The 19784-nt window shown below is 44.2% G+C and overlaps 1 protein-coding gene across 9 annotated transcripts in view; it reads left to right on the top strand.

Moving 5' to 3' along the window:
* Positions 1-19784, top strand: part of Tiam2 (TIAM Rac1 associated GEF 2) — a 239052-nt gene that overhangs the window by 189757 nt on the left and 29511 nt on the right. For all 9 annotated transcript variants that reach the window (XM_027401037.2, XM_027401039.2, XM_027401038.2 and 6 more), the window contains one exon: positions 8154-8257. In XM_027401037.2, coding sequence (XP_027256838.1) covers positions 8154-8257 — 104 coding nt within the window. The remainder of the gene's footprint in view (positions 1-8153; positions 8258-19784) is intronic.

Consider the following 19784-nt stretch of genomic DNA (forward strand, 5'->3'; position numbering starts at 1 on the left):
CAAGTTTACCTTTTCTTGGCAGGATAGGTATGCAGTTATATAATCGATTACTCTGTAAGCTTCATGGTGACATTCAAACGGCTGTTTTGAATGTCATAGACACAGAATAATAATGAGTTTTAAAATGGAGAGCCTGGGAGGTGGCTCACTTGGTAAAGGGCTTACCATAATGACCTGAGTTTGATCTCTAGGACCCATGTAAAATAAAGAACCCCCCAAAAAAAACTACCACCAGCCCCCTATCCAAAACCAGCCATGGTGTCATATACTTATGATTCCTGAGCTGGGGAGGCAGAGGCAGAGGCAGAGGCAGGCCAATCCCTGGGGTTAGCTTGTCAACCAGCCTGACCTACTTGGACAATCCCAGGCTTGTGAGAGATTCCTTCTTCAAAAACAAAGTTTGTTTAAATGTTGTCCTGAGGAATGATATCTGAAGTTAACCTCTGGCCTCCACACATGTATGTACCCTCCCCAGCACAAGCACCTGCACACACATAAAAATGCACAGTCACAGACAGACACACAAATACAGACACATGTAAAAAATGTACAGTCACACACACACACACACACACACACACACACAATCTTAAATCACAGCCAGTCAAACAGATTGAATTTTTACATAATAATAATGTGTGACATTAAATATTGTGGTTGGGTAGTGAGCTTACGACTTGCCTAACCTTGAATGGGGCCAGTTCTGTTATTTTTCTCAGCCTTTGAAGTGTGTATTTATTACTTCATTTAAGTATCTTATTGCCATTCTGTCTCTTTGACAATTAATGAGTAATATTTGCCTGGATGACAGAGCATATAGTAAATGTCCTTAATGAAAGGTGTCACAGGCCACTGCACTTTAAAGTAAAAAACGTGAACAAAACTTAAGGAAATATAAACTAGTTAAAAATAACCACTGCTATCCAAAGCTCACAAACTTCCAATTCAACTGCATTCTTTGCAAACGGGCTCCATGTTTGGTGTGTTCTCTGTGCTGCCTTTTCATATGCCAGGTTGGCAGAGAGCTGTGTCAGAGTTGGTGTGTCTTGAGAACCGAGGGGAGAAATCTCTCAATTTTGTACGGACAAAATGCTGTTGTTCAGCTGGCCACTCTGACTTACTCAAATATCGATCTTCTCTTAAAATTGTGTTTGTAGTTAAGGAAGAAAAGAGCAAAAGGTACACAAAGTGAAGGAATTGGATGGGATGGGATTTGTCTGGTTCTTGATTCTTTCTGAGCTCTTTCTCTATTGAACTGCACATTGGAAATGTCGAGAAACTGACAAATGGTGTGGATGGAGACCGGAGTCCACACAAACGTTATCTGAATGTCAGTGGATCAGTGGCTGATGGGTCTCCTGCAACACTCAAATTAATCTCACTTGGTGCAGGTGGCTTTTGGGATTTTTATTGTATTAGTTTCCTTGTTCCTGTATCAAATCCCTGCAAAAGCAGTTTAAGGAAGGGCTTACTTTGACTTATAGCTAGAAGCAGTATAGTTGATCATAGCTATGAAGGCATGGTGGTTGGTGTGTGGTGGCAACTGATGCTGTTGCATCTGCAGTTGGGCAGCAGGGAGAGAGGAATGCTGGCGCTCACTGCCTCTTTCCTTGTTATACCATCTAGAGTCTCAATCCATGGAGTGGTACCCACCACATTTACAGATAGTCTTCCCACCATGATGAACTAATGTAGAAACTTCCTAGAAGCATGTCCAGAGATTTGTACCCTAAGTGGATCTAGATCAAGTTGACACGATTAACCATCACATATGTGGAGGGGAACACACAAACCAACCCAGCCAAGGATTAACGCTGTTTCTAAGTAAATGTAAACCACCTGTTTGAGGCTGCAGAGGCCTTGGTCTTTCCAAAGAATGCAACAAATTGAACAAAGGGAAACATGCTGTCCATTCAGTTTTGGTCAGAACTTTGCCAAGAGGTTTTGCCTTTTGGGAAAGTTATATCATTCTGACACTCCTCTCCCTACCCACCCCATGATACCTTGGTGGTTGTCTGTAATCAAACACTGGCACAGGTCACTGTGTCTCTGCAGTGCCAGGGGTAAGTGGCCTACAACTGGCTTTCAGCATTCTTGGGTCTGCCATTTACATATTGAAACACATTTTGAAAAGCTACAGATTGACTTATTTCTTTTCTCCTTGTGGCATTATTAGGGCATTCAACTTAGATTTCAGGACAGTAGAAATGCATGATCAAAACAGGGTCTTTGGGCCTGGCAGTATTGTAATCAGTATACTGTAATATGCTTTGAAATGGGGACATTGTTCAGTGGTAAAATCTCCAGGACTAAATGAAAGTCACCATTCTCCTGCTCTGCCCTTCCTACTGAAGGTGACTCTTATCCCCTCCACATTGAAGCAGAGTTTGTCCAGTGTTGTAACTACTCTTCTTTTAATTCATTTGTACTGCTGTGAGTCCAGAGTCTGGGTCATTTCTAAGCAGAAACACACTGGCTTAGAGTTCTGGAAGCTTAAGTCCAAGGTCAGGACATTAGTAGGTTTGGCCATTGAATCTACAGTGGCCCTGACCTTTGCATCCTTGTATAGCAGAAGGTAGAGAAGAGTGTACACACCTCTGATGGTCATACATTAATGTCACATCCTGAGGATCTCATCAGGTCCCATCTCCTAGCACTCTCAGTGGCAGTAAACTTTCCAACATGTGGATTCTGGATTATGCATTCACATTGTAGTCATTTTCATCATTAATTTCTCAAAAACTCAAGAAAATAAATGTCCTACAATTTGCAATTTTGGTTGTTTGTTTGAAGCATGGTGCTTCACACCATCTTGAGGTCTTTCATTGAGTGTCATTTATATTTGCTGCTTCTAAGGACCCAGGGACCATCCTCATACTTTTGGATAGGATGGATCTTAGCTCTCTCTTGCTAGAGCCTGTTGTCTTGTCCTAGGCAGGTTCCATCCTGGCAGCTTCAAGGCCAGAACCAGCATTCCTTCCTGTCCTTGTAGCCACAAGCAGAACTGGAGTGTTGTCTGTCAGCTGCCACTTGGGAGGTGTCCAGGGGATGGAAAGAATGTAAGCCCTATTCCTTTGCTACCTGAGATTGTAGGATGTACCAGCTAGATGAAACAAGCACAGCTGACTCCTCAAATGAGAGTCTGGCTTCCTTTGGATCAATCTTCAGGTGGGGTGCCACAGGGGCCATACTGCCACAAGCCCCCTTCCAGTTTTCCCCTTTCCACCATTTCAGGGAATTTCCCCTTGTTCTTATCAGGGTCACATGAGGTATTGCTTCTTATAGGACAGGAAGTAAAAAGCGAAACCTACTTTTTTGCACATGAACTGATGTTGTCTTGCATATTAAATTGCTAGATCAGATTTGGAAGCGATATAATTGTAATCTTTGAATTAAAACCACCAAGTATGTGAATGGGACCAGTCTTAACTTCAGCATTTCCTGGAGTTTCTGTTTTTAAGCTGGTACCCAAGATGCTATTTCAACACAGGTTTTGCCCTTTAATTGTGAAGGATTTGAGGCTGCCGGTGGCACTAATGGGGCATGTGCTGACGCATAGTTCAGGAAGACACTGAATTACTAGGTGTCTCATACTTAAAGACTTGCGTTTTCCTTGCTTGTCTGTCAAGGACTGGTGGGCATATGGCATAGTCAAGAGACCATGGCTTTCCATGACAGACTGAATGGTGTGTCAGCCACCTCTAGAAAACACCTCTGACTGAAGGAGGACAGGCAGGCTGGAGTCAGCACGGCTGGCTCCTGACATGTACCTGTGACTGCCTGGGACTGAATGCTGGATTCTCTAATTTGCTTGTGGAGGTGTAGACACTCGTAACTCTTTGCATTTGTTCCCTTGGCTGCCAAATAGAAGCTCTTGTTGGTCATATTAAATGGCAGGCCTTTCAATTTGAAAAACCTCACCCCAAACTTGGTTTCCACAAGGCACAAAAGACAGACAAGGGCATGAATTCAACAGATGCAAAAGTAGCTCTGTTGATGGGTTTATAATTGGGCTGCTTTCCATTATGGCCAACGTGGGTCTTGCACAGCATTGGGTTCGTGCATATATTGAGTGTGATCTTACAGAAGCAATGAAGCATCCCTCAAACATGTCACTGTGCATGTCCTGATGAGAAGGCCTGGTTAGATAAAACCCAGAATTTTTTTTTAGGGGTGGACAGATATATATCCTTACTTCAGCTGCCCTTGCTTAGGATGTGGGTACCCGTGGGTGTGGGTAGGCATTCAGTACCCAGCATACTTAAGCAGTAGTATACATGAGCATTCAGATTTGAACAGCCTACACTCTTTTTATTGCTGGTTTTCTATTCTTCCAGAATGTACTTTCCCCCTGTTTCTTCTCTAGAAACAGCACACGGGGCTTGCTCAGTGCTGATTGCATAGGTTACTACCTCATTTGTTGCTGTGACAAGACTCCTTACAAAAGGAACCTAGAGAAGTTTTGAAGCTACTCTCCATCATGATGGGAAGCCAGCAGCCCGTGAGAGCTTGAGGCATCTGCTTAATTGCTTCTGCAGTCAGGAAGCAGAGAGACAGACGAATGTTGCTGCTCTACTTGCTGCTGTCTTGTTATTCAGGTATTGAATGGTGCCTCCAACAGTTAGTGTGGGCTATCCTGTGTCAATTAACCCAATCCAGAAACTATCTGAGACATGTCCACAGGTTTGTCTCCTAGGTGTCTGTCCAACAGATGATGATACTAGCTGTCACAAAGGTCACTGGTGAAGTTTTAGATGCTTGAAGTCAGGTTGGCAGCCATCAACCCTATGCAGCTTGGCTCTCCAAGAGTCGTGTCAATCTCCAGGCCAATGCTAGCACATGGCTGACATTCTGGGGGTTCTGTGTGCTCAGATATACTGTGCCTATGACATCTGGATGGTGGGACAGCTCTGAGATTCCCTACCTTGGATCTCAGGGATTACTAGAGCACCCTTCTCTGGGTCCTAGGGTATGGTGCAATGAAGTTGATTTCCATGGCTCAGCCTGCCCAGGAAGAAGAAGCCTCAGAGAAGCCTCAGCAGTACCTACAAGCTCTCTGCAGTTAGGGAGATGAAGGTGGTGGTGGGGCTCATTGGTTAGGGTTAGGGTCTATCCATGTTCTGTCATGGGTGCAAGCCACACCTCTCTCTTCCTTACCTGAGGCTTGGTCTCAGGCGGTAAATGAGCACTTGAGACCAGCAGTGGCTGGAGAGTCTCCCATAAGTTCCCAAGTTTTGTGAATATATTCGATGAATGACTCAGAATTAGCTCGGCACCCATTCCTACGCCTCCCAGGCTATTTTCACTCACATCCATCTGGCCCCTCAGGCTCCTCTGCCCTTGTGTGTCTGAACTCCTCATGGGACGGGAGATTTAGTCTCATATCCGTCCTCAGCATGCGGCACCTGCCAAGTGAGAGTGTGCCGCTGTCAAGATCTCCATCATGAATGAAAAACATGTATGAACTGTGTGTCATTTTCTGTGCTTGATGGAACTCTGGAAATAACGGCGCTAACTGTTTACAAGGTGAAGGCAGCAGAGTGCTAATCCGATTCTGTTACCTAGGCGATGTTCTTGCACGTCGTGGGGCTTCTGGGATGTGATTCTGGTTTTCTTTATGCTTCTCTAATTTATATGCCTCTTTTTCTCCTACACCCTTTACATCGGTGTTTCCAGGGTCCTAGTTTTTCTTTGTCTTTTTGTTTTGTCTTCTAGACATTTCCATGAACTTGCTCTGTTCAAGGATGACCTTGAACTTCCAACCCTCCTGTTTTTGCCTCCTTCAAGCTGGGGTTACATGCATGTACATGCTTGGTTCATGTGGTGCTGAGGATTGAACTCAGGGCCTCGAGCATGCTTGATACATGTTCTGCCAACTGAGGAGCATTCCCTCTGCCATCCTTGGTCCTTTTGAGAGAATCTATTTGTTTTCTGTGGTAGGTGTCATGCATCATGGCTTTACCAGGTATAGCCCAATGACATCCAGGCCCACTTTCTTGCCTTGACCACTGACTACCTCCTGCTGGAAGATCCAGTTGTATCTTCGCTTTGCTGAAACTAAGCTTGAAATTTCTGTGCCTTACCTTTGTTAGGATTCCCCATCAACCTAACCATCTAAGACACCACATCTGGCATCTCCTAGGATGACTTTACTTTCTGCATCTTGTCACACTTTATGGAATAAAGGGCTATATGGGGACTATCCCCTCAAACTCTCTGTCAATACTCTGCCATTTTTTAAATTTAAATTTCTAAATTTTGCTGTTACTCTATTTTGTAAACATCGGAGTCCTTCTACTTCATCTACTACATGATTTGTTTTGCTGCCCAGGCCTTGCCTTCCTCACGTTCCTGTATCTCAGGCACTGTTCTCGCTGCTCTCCATATACACACTCACTATGTTTCCTGATTGACTTCAACTCTTCATACCATTTGGCTTTTCTTAGCTGCTTCCCACTCATGGGATCCCTTTGATGCCTGCCTTGCTTTATTGCCTATATATTTAAGACAAATAAGCATCCCTCAGAATTACAGCCTCTGTCACATGCCTCCCTTTCATAAAACCCTTTAACTCCCAGGGAGAGTGGTTTTCCTCTTGAGTCCTACGTGTTCTTTTTTAGCTCAATCCCATTGCTCACCACTCACCTCCTTTCATTAGCAGACCCTGAGACTATCTTACATATCTTTGCATCTGTAGCACCTCTCATAGTCTCTTGGGAAACAGCAGGTGCACAAGAATCACATATTGAATGGATTGATGGATGGATGGATGGATGGATGGATGGAGTGAGTGAGTGATGCATTGTTGTGTTGCTGTGTCCATGGGAATAGGGAGACTTTCCTTGTGTTAATGATAAAGTTGGTCTTACACATCAGAGTAAGGCAACCATAGTGGAGGAACTGAGGTTGAACATTTTGGTTTAATGTCTCATTTATTATGCAGTGGGCCTGCTAATGAGGTGTTGCTTCTTGTGGTAATAGGGGCCTGGGAAAGGCAATCCCGGACATACTTGCCTTCATTGCTATATGGAAGTTCTCTAGGGGCTGTTCCAGCTTTTGCGATGGGCACTGCCTTACCTGGGCTAATTTAATTTTATGGTAACAATTGTCTGGAGTGTGACTTGGGATCCATGCAGGGTGACATGGGATGTTGGAAGACGCAAAGAGAAAGAGAACATGGAATTGCAGATTTCTGTAGATCATTGGGATGTGTTTTGGAGAACCCCGACTCCATCTTCAGAGTGATTTGACTACTTGCCTCCCCACCCCCTCACCAGACTACTCTTAGCATCTCCATCTCTTCCAGTGGCGTTTTGTCCTGATCATGCCTAACAGTTCCATTGTCACTTAGTTTATTTTTGGGTCAACCTACACAGATGGGCTAACTACTTGTTGAAGCTGCCTGGGATCTGAAACCATCTGGTTTTTCCTAGCCCGGGGGGGGGGGGGCAGTCTATCAAATACCAGAATTGGAAGAAAAACCTGTGTTGTTTTTGTGTCGAAGCTGGTCTTTCCATCTCTCTTGAATTTGGTTAGCTTAGAAATGAGTGGGGAGAATTATTGAAATTGGTGTGTGTTTATAAGTGTAGGCTTTAAGACTCACCACTAATACAAGGAGGTTGACAAGGGTTTGCTCTCAGGATGAAGCTGTGGTTGATGCCAGAAACGGAATCACACTCAAAAGTGAACAAATTGTGACTTGTCAGTGTCTGTGGTATAACGTCATTTGTTTTCCAAGATATCCTTGGCAATTTTGTTTTCTCTTAGCCAAAAATAGGGAATGACCAATAAAGGTCATTGCTGTTAAATTTCTGGTCCAAATGTATTATTTGAGATTAGAGCCGAGTAAAGCAATTCGCATCACAATAGGAAAGGTGACAAGGCAGGGAAGACAGTATTTATGTTGTTCTCTTTCTTCAGAAGTGTCTTAAAGTGCTGCTGTTACAGTCAGCAAGGGCCTATATCTGCCCCTGCAGACACCAGCTGTGTGCATACAGGAACGCTGATGTCCTTAAGGACTGCTACTCTGCATTGTTGACTGTTTCCTTCTCTTTATATTTCTCTTTCTATTAAGGTTGGCTCTTAAGCCAACCATTACTGCTCATTGTCAATGACCACACTCATGTATCTTTTGTCATCTTTTTTCACTGCAGATTTCAGCAATGTCCCTGACATCACAACTGGCTTGAAAAGGAGTCAGACAGATGGCACTCTGGATCAGATGCCCCACAGAGAAAAGACAGAGCAGACATTTCGGGTAAGATGTCCCAGATCACAAGCTGAGAGCCAGGCAGGCAAGGGCTAATTCCTACTGCTGCCTGAGGTTAGGGATATAAATGATAGATTTTACTATTTTTTTGTGTCCACTAGCTGATGCAAACCCTTTTGCCCTCCTAAAAATTGAAATCTCTATATGAGTGTGAGCACATGCTTCTTGATTTTTTGTTGCTGTTTGGTGTGTGTGTGTGTGTGTGTGTGTGTGTGTGTGTGTGTATGTGTGTATTTTGACACAGAATCTCACTCTTCAGTATAAACTGGTCTGGAACTAACTCTGTAGCTCAGGCAGATGTCAAACTCATAGTGACTCTCTCTTGCCTCCATCTCCAAGCACTGGGATTACAGGTGTGTATCAGCATACCTATTTGTTCCTCCTTTAAATTTTTTTATTTGTGTGTATGTGTGTGTGTGTTTGTAGTATGCCCATGTATGAGTACACTTGTCCATGCATGCTCGTGTGTGTGTGTGTGTGTGTGTGTGTGTATGTGTGTGTGGCTGGCCAATGAGCCCCAGAGACCCTCCTACTTTCTCTTCCCCAATGTTGAGGTTACAGATGTGCACTGCACCCCCACTTTTGTGTGGTTTCTGAGGATTGAACTGAGGTCCTCATGCTTGCATGGTGAGCATTTTATCCACTGAGACATCCATGGGGACTTATAGGGACCATTTACTTTCATCCTGGCTTCTGACATTCCATTAAAGAGCAAGGGAGACAGGAAGTTTGCTTAGAAATCCTGAGATGGAAGTCCTAATCATGGGTATTAGGAAAGTCATGTTCAGTTACTAACCCATCCCTATTCCTATTTTTTTTTAAACCAAAGCTAAATTATTATTTTTTCCAGTGTTGCTTTTTTCCAATGTTTGGTTGTAGTAAAACATAGTAAGAGCCTAGAGAGATGGCCAAGCAGTTAAGAATATTAAGTATTCTTCTAGGGGACCTGGGTTTAATTCCCATCACCATATGACAATTACTATCTCTAATTTCAGTTCCAGGGGATTCAACACCCTCTTTCAACCATACATAGGTACCAGACACTCTCATGGTATATAGATGTACATACAAGCAAAATACTCATAAACGTAAATACACACTCATCAAACTATATATATCGTAGTTTGCCTTTTAAACTATTTTCATATGTGCGCTTCAATGGTGTGACATGTGATCAGAGGGCCCTCCACTATTCCCCACCCTTTGCCTCCAGAACTCTTTCCACTCTATTCTTGTTCATCATTTTCCATCTCCTCCCATTCCATGATTTTATCTATACTTTCTTCTCAGTTACCAATTCTATGTCCTGCCTATAAAAGCAAAATTATATTGCCCTCAGGAGCGATAATATAAACAAAGGAAGGAAACCCACAGAATCACCTGACTCAAGCTAGTGAAAGGTCATGGACTCCAGTCTGACAAACAGGGAACCTACATAAGAACAAACTAGACTCCCTTAATATAGGTGACAATGGTGCAGGTGAGACAGTACATGAGGCCACTGGCAGTGGGTCCAAGATCTAACTCTAATGCACAAACTGACTTAGTGGAGCCCATTCTATATGCAGAGATACCATACCCAGCTTAGACACAGGGGTGTGGAGGTGGAGAGGTACCTTGGTCCTGCCTCAACTAGATGATGGGGCAGACTTAGTAGACTTCCTAGGGGGCCTTACCCTTCCTGAGGAGCAGATGGGGAAGTGGGGGGGGGCAAGAGGAGAGAGGGGTAGCTAGGATTGGAATGTAAAAAATAAATTAATAAAAATGTTAAATAAAAAAGCAAAACAAATATTATATAGTCCTCACTCAGCATGATGATGCATTCCTTAATCCTAGCTCTTGGGGAAATGAACATAGGAGGACCAGGAGTGCAGAGTTGTCCTCAGCTATATAGTGAGTTAGAGTCTAACCTACATGATACCCTTACTTATACACACACACAAAACACACACACACACACACACACACACACCACCACCACCACCACCACCACCACCACCACCACAACAACAACAACAACAACAAAACGCAGTTCTCACCCTGTTTTGTTCTGATTTTATTTCACATAGCAGGGATGCCTTCACTGTTCATCCATGTGTGTCAAATTTTCATTCCATTTTTAAGGCCAAGTAATATCCTATCAGAAGTAGGCACCTCATTTTATTTACCATTCATCTATTGATGGGCACATTAGTCCCTTGTGAGTGATATTGCAATGGCTAATTAGGATACATGTGTCTGCTCAAATCCTTACCTTCAGGTTTTAGGGTATGTAACTGGGAGTGTAGTTGTTAGACCATAACTCTTCCATGTTTGGCTTTTTGAGGGAAGGGACAATCATTGTCCACAGCACTGCACCTTCTGCCTGCTTAGCAGCCATGGTCCAGGACTGCCGTTTGCCCATATCCTCAGTGGTACTTTCTGTCTTCCTTGCCGTTCTTACGATTTGAGATTCCAATTCCAACTTATAGTCCTTTGCTTTCTTTCTTTCTTTCTTTCTTTCTTTCTTTCTTTCTTTCTTTCTTTCTTTCTTCTTGAATATAAAGCAGGAATAGAGGCTGTATAGGCAATGGCAACCTTCATATGCTAGTTCTTGCAGAAACACATGTCATTTGAGTTTAGGTTAACACTGACGGCCTGGGCCCTTGGTAAGCAGCATGGAGCATACCCGCCAGGCTCAGTGACATTCCTCCCTGGCCCTGCTCTGATCAGGCTCCGTGGAGTCTCTTCCTGCTTCTGCCATTCTTCCATGGCCCTGGATGTCCATATTTTTGATGTCATTTCTTTTGGTTTGTTTTGTTTTTGTTTTTGGAGACAGTTTCTCCCTGTAGCTTTTTTCTTCTTTTTTAAAGTCTGTCCTGGAGCTCACTCTCCATATGGACTAGGCTGGCCTCCAACTCACAGAGATCTGCCTGCCTTTGCCACTCTAGTCCTGGGATTAAAGGTGTTTGCCACCACTGCCCAGCAGGATGTCCAGTTTTATGCCAGGACAGTTTTTTTTTTCCCTCTCTGAGGACCTTGTGGTTCCATTCTCTGTCTGTTGGACTGTTTTAGGAAACTCAGTATTATAGCTATCTTTTTCTGTGTGTGGAGCAGAGAATTGCAGAATATCCACTTGACAAGTCCTGTTTGCCTTGGCTTAATTTTCTTGAAGCACTCATGGAACTGACTCTGTGTTGGAGGTGAAGGTGCCACAGGGCACGAGCACAGCGCGGTCTTGGAGGAAGATCGCTCAACACCATTGAGATGGTAATTTACTTGAGTTCCTAATAAGGAAATTAATTTTTTGCGCCCATTTAAAAAAGATTCAACAAAAGAGACATGAGAAGTTAAAAGAATTATCACAGTAAGGCCATTTCCAACTATTCCCTGACAGTGTGTGTCATAGCTAAGCAAAAAGTAAGCGGTGGTACACCCATTAGAAGCAGAAAGATGAGACCTGAAGATTGAATGGAAATTTGGATGATAGGAACTTTATTTTCCTTTGTAAAAGATGATGGTGAGGCCAGCCTAGTCTACATAGTGAGTGCTAGGATAGCCAGAGCAAAACAAGTGAGACCCTGCCTTAAAAACAACATAAAAAAATGGTGAGGGAAGAAAACTTTCTCCCTCCCTTCTTCTCTTTTTCTTCCTCTCCCTCCCTCCCTCTCCTTTTTCTTCTCCCTCTCTCACCCCCTCTCTTTCACCCCCCCCCCACACACCAAAGAACACAGAGCAGAAAACACCAGAAGAGGTTCTGGTTGAGTATCTTAACACATCTGCATTCCTTCTGAGAAGTATCTTGGGGAGGGGGCCCATTTGTCAACATGACATCCATTCATGTTTCATATGCACCACGCACACATGATGCAGAAGTAAGTCTGTACAGTGTTGGTGACACACTTGTGTTTTAGCCACAGCCATGCACTGGAGGGTAGGGGTGGGACACTGCTTCTTTTGCCATGCTAGCACACTGGATTTTGCAGCATTTTGGATTAGGAACACTCAGCCTGAGTGAAGCACTTGCTTCTGGTGTCTTCCAAGTCAACAGTAGTCACTTACTAATAGGTTTGAACATGACCCCATCTAATAATGGAGTTCAGTTAGTTCACAGAAGAATAGGAGGATGTCCAGAAGTCAGTCACCTCATGTCGTCTTTGTTTCTTGGAGAGCTTGGATTGGTGACTACCAAAGGTAATCGTCATGATGGACGTAGTGAAAAGGGCAGAAAATTGTCAAATTTAGGGATCCTAACATTTTTTTATGTATATATTTTGTCCCCAGTGTTGGGGATTGAACTCCTTAATGCAAGTTAGATTCTCAGAACTTTGTGATGTTTTAATCTTGTGTCAGAGTCTTATTGTTTAGGCTGACTTGAACTTGTGATCCTCCTGCCTCTGCTGCTGAGAAGTTGGGTTTACAGACTGTCTTAGTTAGGGCCTTATTGCTGTGAAGAGACACCACGACCATGGCAATTCTTACTAAGGAAAAACATTTAATTGGGGACTGGCTTACAGTTTCAGAGGTCTAAAGCATTATCAGCATGTTGAGAAGCATGGCAGCGTGCAGGCAGACATGGTGCTAGAGAAGGAGCTGAGAGTTCTACATCTTGGTCTGCAGGCAGCAGAAGGAGACTGTGAGTCACACTGGACATAGCTTGAGCATAGGAGACCTCAAAGCCTGCCACTACATTAACATACTTCCTCCAACAAGACCACACCTCCTAGTAGTGTCACTCTCTATGGGCCTACGGGGGCCATTTTCTTTCAAACCACCACACAGACCAGGGTATTTTTATTGTTGTTGTTGTTATTATTATTGTTATTATAGTCCAGAGATCAACATTGGGGATGGGTTCAATTGTTCTCTAACATTTTCCATCTTTTAAGAAAGAGCCTTTGAAGCTCTGAGAGTTGCCTGTCTGGCCACTACCCCCCCCCCCATGGGTAAAGATGCCTAAGGTCTTGTCTAGTTTTTTACATGGGCTCTAAGTTCTGAACTCAGATTGCCATGTTTCCATAGCATACATTTTATTGACTGAGCCTAGTACGTCATCTCCCTAGTACGTCTCTAACCAGGATTCCTTCCTGTTTGTGAATTGGGAGTTGCTGGTGCAATTTCTTTCCAGTGCTGGGAGCAACTCTTGCAGGGGCCCCTCCCTGCATACTACCCTCTAGCAGGCAGCTGCTCAGGCCTGCAGGAGGTGGTTGCTCTCCAGGGAGAGGACCTGCCTCTGCTTCCTGGATCTTCTTAGGGGTCATTAACTTCTTTTCAGATTAGATTCTGGTTGAACCTGGGCCATGTGGGGTATTTTACTAACAAGTACTCTAGACTTAAGAATAAGGAATAATTTCCATTGAAAATCACACGAAGCCTGGCTTCATGAAGCGCAGCTGTAACCAAGGCTTTTGACAGCCCCACAATTTCTGCAAATGGTTCATAATTGATTGCCTTGTCGCTATTTAAGGGTGCCTATTACTGTCACAGCTCTTTGTGTGACCCTGTCAGCCTCTCCTGTAGGGGATTTTTTTCTCTCTAGCATTGTTAGCAGTTGGCATATGCTATTATGATAGGGGGGAGTTTGAAAGGAATAAATAATTTCTCTTTGGGTGAGGGAGTTGAAGGAGTTTTTGGTTTTGTTTTGGGGGTACCCAAGGTGTGTTAAGCAATCCCCACAGATAAGCCACTCAAGTACTGGGGCCTGGCAGTCGACACGTGGCACTCGGTGGATCTGTCATTCCTACATCTGCTGTAACCTGCTGGTACCCCTCCAGAGGAGGCAGGCTCAGAGTTTAGGGTAGGAATCTAGTGGAAGGGGGTGTACCTTCTCCAGGCAGCAGAGAAAGAGCTTGGTGGCGCTAGGACATCCTTGTGGATGTGACAGGCAAGAACAGTTTGGGATTTTTTTTTTCTCATTTCATTGCCTGGGGATGAAAGCAGGAGGGGAGGCATGTCTTCCCTGCTCTCTAGCAGCAACAGACTAGGAACCGCTACCTTCTCCAACACTGAGAAGGAACAGGCGCCTTGGAACTGCTCCTTTTTATGTGCCAGTGTGTAAGTAAGTACCCAGCCTTGGCATTCCGGGTACAGGTCTTGATCCAAGTGCAGACATGTTTGCATGTTTTCTGTTGAGACTGAAAGTTGGTGTGACTCTAACAATGTCTAAGGTGGTTGTGTGGCTGGCGGGGCTTGGGTCTGTTTGGAAGGGGTCCCAAGAGCAATTCTGAAGCACTCTGTATTTATAGGCGAGAAGAGAACTTTTGTATACTGGCTCTGTGGTTCGGTTAACTTTGCTTCTCTTATTCTGAGGTCTTGTAGTCGATCTTGAAAACAGTTTTGCCAGTTTGAAATAGATGCCAGAAAGACCTGTGCAAAGGCAGTTCCTCTGTATACTGTATTTTAAAGTGGGAGGAAGAACTTGATTGTTGGAAATCACTCTATGTTTGAACGGTTTTCTTGGAGTGGAGCCCATGCTTGTATCAGCTTACCGCTGTGAAATAAGTACCTGCAAAGAAAGGAAGAAAGCAAAGAAAACCTGTTTTCCGCAAGGTGAGCAGAGTTTTTGGTGTAGCTCTTCCTCCTCAGTTAATTTTCTAGATTTTAGAGGAATTTTTATGTAATCGCCTAGTGTAGCTGTGGCCGCGATTATTTTTGCAGTTTGTAGGCGTTGTGTTGATAGAACAGAGAGCATTGGGAATTGAGATGTACGGTGTAGCAACTGTGTGTTGTGTTCTTTGCGATTTGATCATTTTAAAGATGTGTTTTGCCCCATTGTGTGTTCAAGGCAGAAGAAAAGAATCCACACTGACAGTTAGCCTCCCTGTAACCAGGGGAACATAACTTGTATTTAATATTTGACTCCTGCCCACTCATTTTCCTCAACCTTTTAAGTTCCTCACATGAATTGCTTTTTAAGAGCTTTGCATATGGAAGATGCTGAAGCTAAAGGAGAAGGTTTGAGGGAACATGTTTTGTGTCCCAGCATTCCTTAAGTTCCTGCATTGTCGCAGGACCTTTTGTGGTTGTAAGACACTTTGTTAGAAGTTAAACTAACCGTCATTTATTTAGGAACTGTAGTCTGTCTCCATAGCTGTTTTTAGTAGATTGATGATTTCATGGTCTTTTCTTAAAGTTAAACTGACCTATTTTTAAATGCATGTCATCTTAACTAATTAGTATAGTAATGCGCAGGGAGATGATGTCTTCAAGGCAAAATGCTTTGTTCATAAGAAATAACTCGGGCATGGCATTCTGCCATAGTGACCATCTTCCTGGATGAGTTCACTTCAGGCAGCCCTTTCTCCAGATGGTGGCATGCCAAAGAGAAATCTTGACTAGAAAGCTGAGGTTGTATCCTGTTGTACCAGGATTTACCAGTCACCTGGGCTGAGTTACTCAGCTTTAATGGGATTAAGGAGCCTCCCCTGAGAGGTCTACAAGTACATACTCTACTCAAGTCTTGGCATCTTCATTGGGGTAGGGGTGAGAATTGGAGAGATTCAATGTGTGATAAGAATTCCCATACACATACATGAATGTCCTAGAGAAATGTTACTGAAATTAGTGTGTGTGTATGACTTAAACACCTTAACTGCCCACCTGTCTTCTTAGAGTTAGTGTTGGTTGTCAAGTCTACAGAGCTTTTCTCTGGGATAAAAAAGAATCAGACACCAGGGACCTTAGGAATAACAGTCGTGGGCTGCTATATGGGTGTGGGGAATTGAACCCAAGTCCTTTGGAAGAACAGCCAGTGCTCTTAACTGCTGAGCTATCTCTCCAGCCCCCTCTGTTGTCTTCATACGGATAGCATATCATCGATGCAGTGCAATTTTCTCAGGTGTGGTGTCATGAATTGGCTGATGTGACTGAGTGGAGAGACTGTGTGTTTGGTCTGTTTTCTTCCTCAAAAGGCAGACTTATGTCTAGTCATTCAGGGAGGCCAGAGAGGTACTGCCGGCCATAGTCTTGCAGGTCTGTCATCTCAGATGAGAGGTGGGGTGCATATAAGCTGGAGAAGGAGCAAGTTGCTGAGATTTTGTAGCTGGCTCTCCACTGCAGCATTCTGTCATTTTAACATTGTACTCCCTTGGAAAAGAGACTCACTGGCAAGTTTGTTGGGCTTATTGGAGGCACCTTTGCTGGGTTTTCTCAGAGCCTGAAATTCCTCTTGATCTCTTGGTAGTTAGAGATTTGCCCTCCATCCCATGTTCCTAGCTGCAGGCTACTAATGTTCAGTTCTTCTGGGTCTGCCCTTGATCATCAGGGCTGATATGTGGCCAGTGGGGTATGGCATGCAGAGGTCACCTCAGCCTAAGTAATCCTAAGAGGGCAGTTCATAGCTATATGTCCTTACATTAGAAAAAGCAATGCGATCTTAAATAAAACACTTAATGATTTACCTTACAGCCTTGTCAAAATCCTATCCTGCCAAGGATTATTTAAAGTCTGCAGAATTTAGATAGAATAGAGATATCACCTTTCCCCTCCCTATTTAGGTGTCAGGGAAGGTCCAAAAGTGAACAAGCAGTGAACTTGAACTCTGGTGGTCCTGAGACCCCAGAGATGCAGAAGTAACCATAGTAGCTATTCTGAAAGCAGCTTGGGATAGGTAGCACTCATCCTGGAAATGGAATCCTGTCTGAAGGGAGGAGGTGGGAAGAAGTCATCCTGCCCATGTCCTTCCTCTTTGCTTCTTACAGCTGTCCTCAGCCCCATTATCATGGCCGATTCCCCCTAATCACATGGTGTACTGGGACAGAAGAAACCTGAAATGTGGGCAGGGGTTGTTATGGTGACAACTCCTGTAATGAAGCAGTCTTTCCCACCAGCGGTAATGGCCTTGGGGTGCAGGCACAACAGGATCTTGAGTGTGAACTAGTTAAGCCTGGTGTTTGTGGGCTAACTATGAGCAGGTTGGGCTGGGATGCACAGGCATTGAGTGTCACCCGATAGAATAATCAGCTGTCTGTGAAGCCTCAGACATGGGGACCGCTCACTGAGTGAGACTTTGGGTTGTGCGTGTCCCCGGGGCCGTGAGCTTGCATGCAGCGTGCACAAACCGTGCACTTTCCCATGTAATTGGAATGTATGACTGTCTAGCAATAGAGTCACCTGAAAGGCAGAGGTTTTAGAATGTGACTTGGCAGACAAGGTAGGCCTGAAATATCAGATACAAACTCTAGAAAGCCCAGGCACCCATGTCTTTCCTGGTTCTTGGTGGTTCTCACAGGGAGGGGAATAATGGCACCTGGCTCAGTTGAGAGGATTGATGGTGGTCCTTCGTTCTTCAGGTTCTGTGGTGCCTTTGTGAACAGGTTGGTCTCCTAAGAGGTCCTTCCTACTTCTCTGATTCTCTGTTTTCTTATTCTTCTCTGCATTTTCCCTTTGCATTCTGTTTCTTTTTTTTTTCTAGAAGAAAAATAAATAAGTTGTTATTCAAAGTCAGCTTCAGAATCACAAATGGAAGAGGAAGGACAAAAATGAAGCCAAAAAGAGGCTGTGCTTGCTGTAGGGTGGCAGGGTGAATCACCCAGAGGGCAGGGCTGGGGGAAGGCCTTGTCAGGTGGAGTGTTGGCTCTGAAATTAACTCGCTGTCAGGCACCCAAGTGCTGAAGGGATAATTACATGCCCTCTCCTCACTGCTGGGGTGATGACTAACAGGAAAGTGACTTGGAGACACCCCAGAGCTGAAGCCACCCAAGGATTTGACCCTGACTGGGCAGAGATGCTTCTCCATAAGGCACCGGTCACCTGATCACATCTGTTTGCAGAGATGCTTCCCCAGCAGGGCAGCCATCACCTAGCCACATCTGTTTGTAGCTTCTTGTTCTCTCTGCCTTGATATAGCAGGGGCCATGGTTGTGCTCTCATCCTGCCTGAGATGAGACTCTTTGGAGGGATCCTCACCAGGTGGACAAGGTGTTATTTCAGAGTAGCAGTCATCATAGGTGATGAAATAGGATCTGCAGTCTTCACTGCTTGTCCCCAGCTTTCCATGTTGTCACACCTGCAGATAGTCAGGATGGGGCTAAATGCTAAGTCTCCTGGGTCATTCATTACTCTTCATCCTCCACACTTCCAGCCCTCCGCTTGTGCATCTGGGTTTCCTTTCTAAGCTCCCCTGCCTGGAGGCAAACAGTTATGGAGGTCTCAGATAATTTCACTTTGGGGTAGAGAAGAAAGCAAAGAATTGGAATTTCTCAGGTCAACACTCCCTCCCCTCCAGTCTGAACCATACTTGCAGGCTCTAGAGCCTTCTTAGGGAGACTGGACCTATGGTGGATGCAGTAGGAGTGTGGTGGGTTTTGCCCCATGTCCTGGACTGATGTGATGGCTTTGTCCTTGGCTAATGTCACCAAACTTCTGCATTGGTCAGAGTGTCGGCCTGCAGTTGACACATTCCTTTGCCCATCCTTCTACCCAAATGTGTGATCGAGAGCAGTCCTATGCCTGACATTGCTGCTGCTTCTGCTTGTCTTCATGAATGTGGAGAGCTGCTTAAAAGAAATGGAAAATTTAGAAGAACCTGAGTGGAATCTGAATGGGTTGTCTCTGGTCCATCACAGCATCTACGAACATGAAAAACCTCTCAGCTGTGTGGAGGGGTTTAAGGTGATGATGAGCAAAGGAGGTACTTTATTTAGGAAAGTATTTTGAGTGGGTCTTTGAGAATGGGATGAAAGCTCTAGAAGCCTCTAGAAAACTGCTCAAATGCCTGTATTGAAAACTGTATAGAATTCTGGAGTGTGCGGCAGGGATCTGCAATGTGATGACATTAGGCACAGGTTTCCCTCTGAAGGACTCCTATGATCCCTGAGTTTATAACGCTGACTTTGCCTGTTTGAATCATTAGCCTTGGTGCTGACATTACACTGTTGATATTTCAGAATTAATATCAAATACTGATGATATGAAAAATGTCATGTTTGCTTAATCATGTGTGTATGTATATGTACATGTTCATATATATATATATGCAAGTATGTAGGTCAGTGCATGTTAACATGTGTGTGGAGGCCAGAAGTCAACCTTAGATGTCTTCCTCTATGATGGCCTACTTGCCTTTTTTGAGATAGGGCATGGAACATACCTATTTGTCTAGGCTGGTTGACCAGCAAGCTCCAGAGATCCTCCTGGCACTAACATTTCAGTGTTTATATTACAGGTGCATCTCAATGTCTGGCTTTAAAAGTGGGTGCTGAGGAGCTGAATTCAAGTCCTGTGCTTTCACAGCAAGCATCTCACCCACTGAGTCTTCTCTCCCTGCTTCTAGTCGGCTAGGCCAGGTGGAGCTAGCTATTGATGCCTCACTTAAGCTTGTTCTAAAAGACATAGAGAGGGTTAAATACCACCCCCCACCACCATGGCAAATAAAGTATGAGGTTTCTACCAGAATATATCGCTTCAGTGGTTGTATGGTACGTTACTGAATGCCACTGGCTTCATCGTATGGTGATGTCTTGGCATTACAAAAACTTTTATTTTCTGTAATTACTGGAGAAAGAGTGAGTCTGCGAAGAGTACGACTTGAGATGCT

This window comes from Cricetulus griseus, chromosome 2, assembly GCF_003668045.3.
Source record: "Cricetulus griseus strain 17A/GY chromosome 2, alternate assembly CriGri-PICRH-1.0, whole genome shotgun sequence".
Lineage (NCBI taxonomy): Eukaryota > Metazoa > Chordata > Mammalia > Rodentia > Cricetidae > Cricetulus > Cricetulus griseus.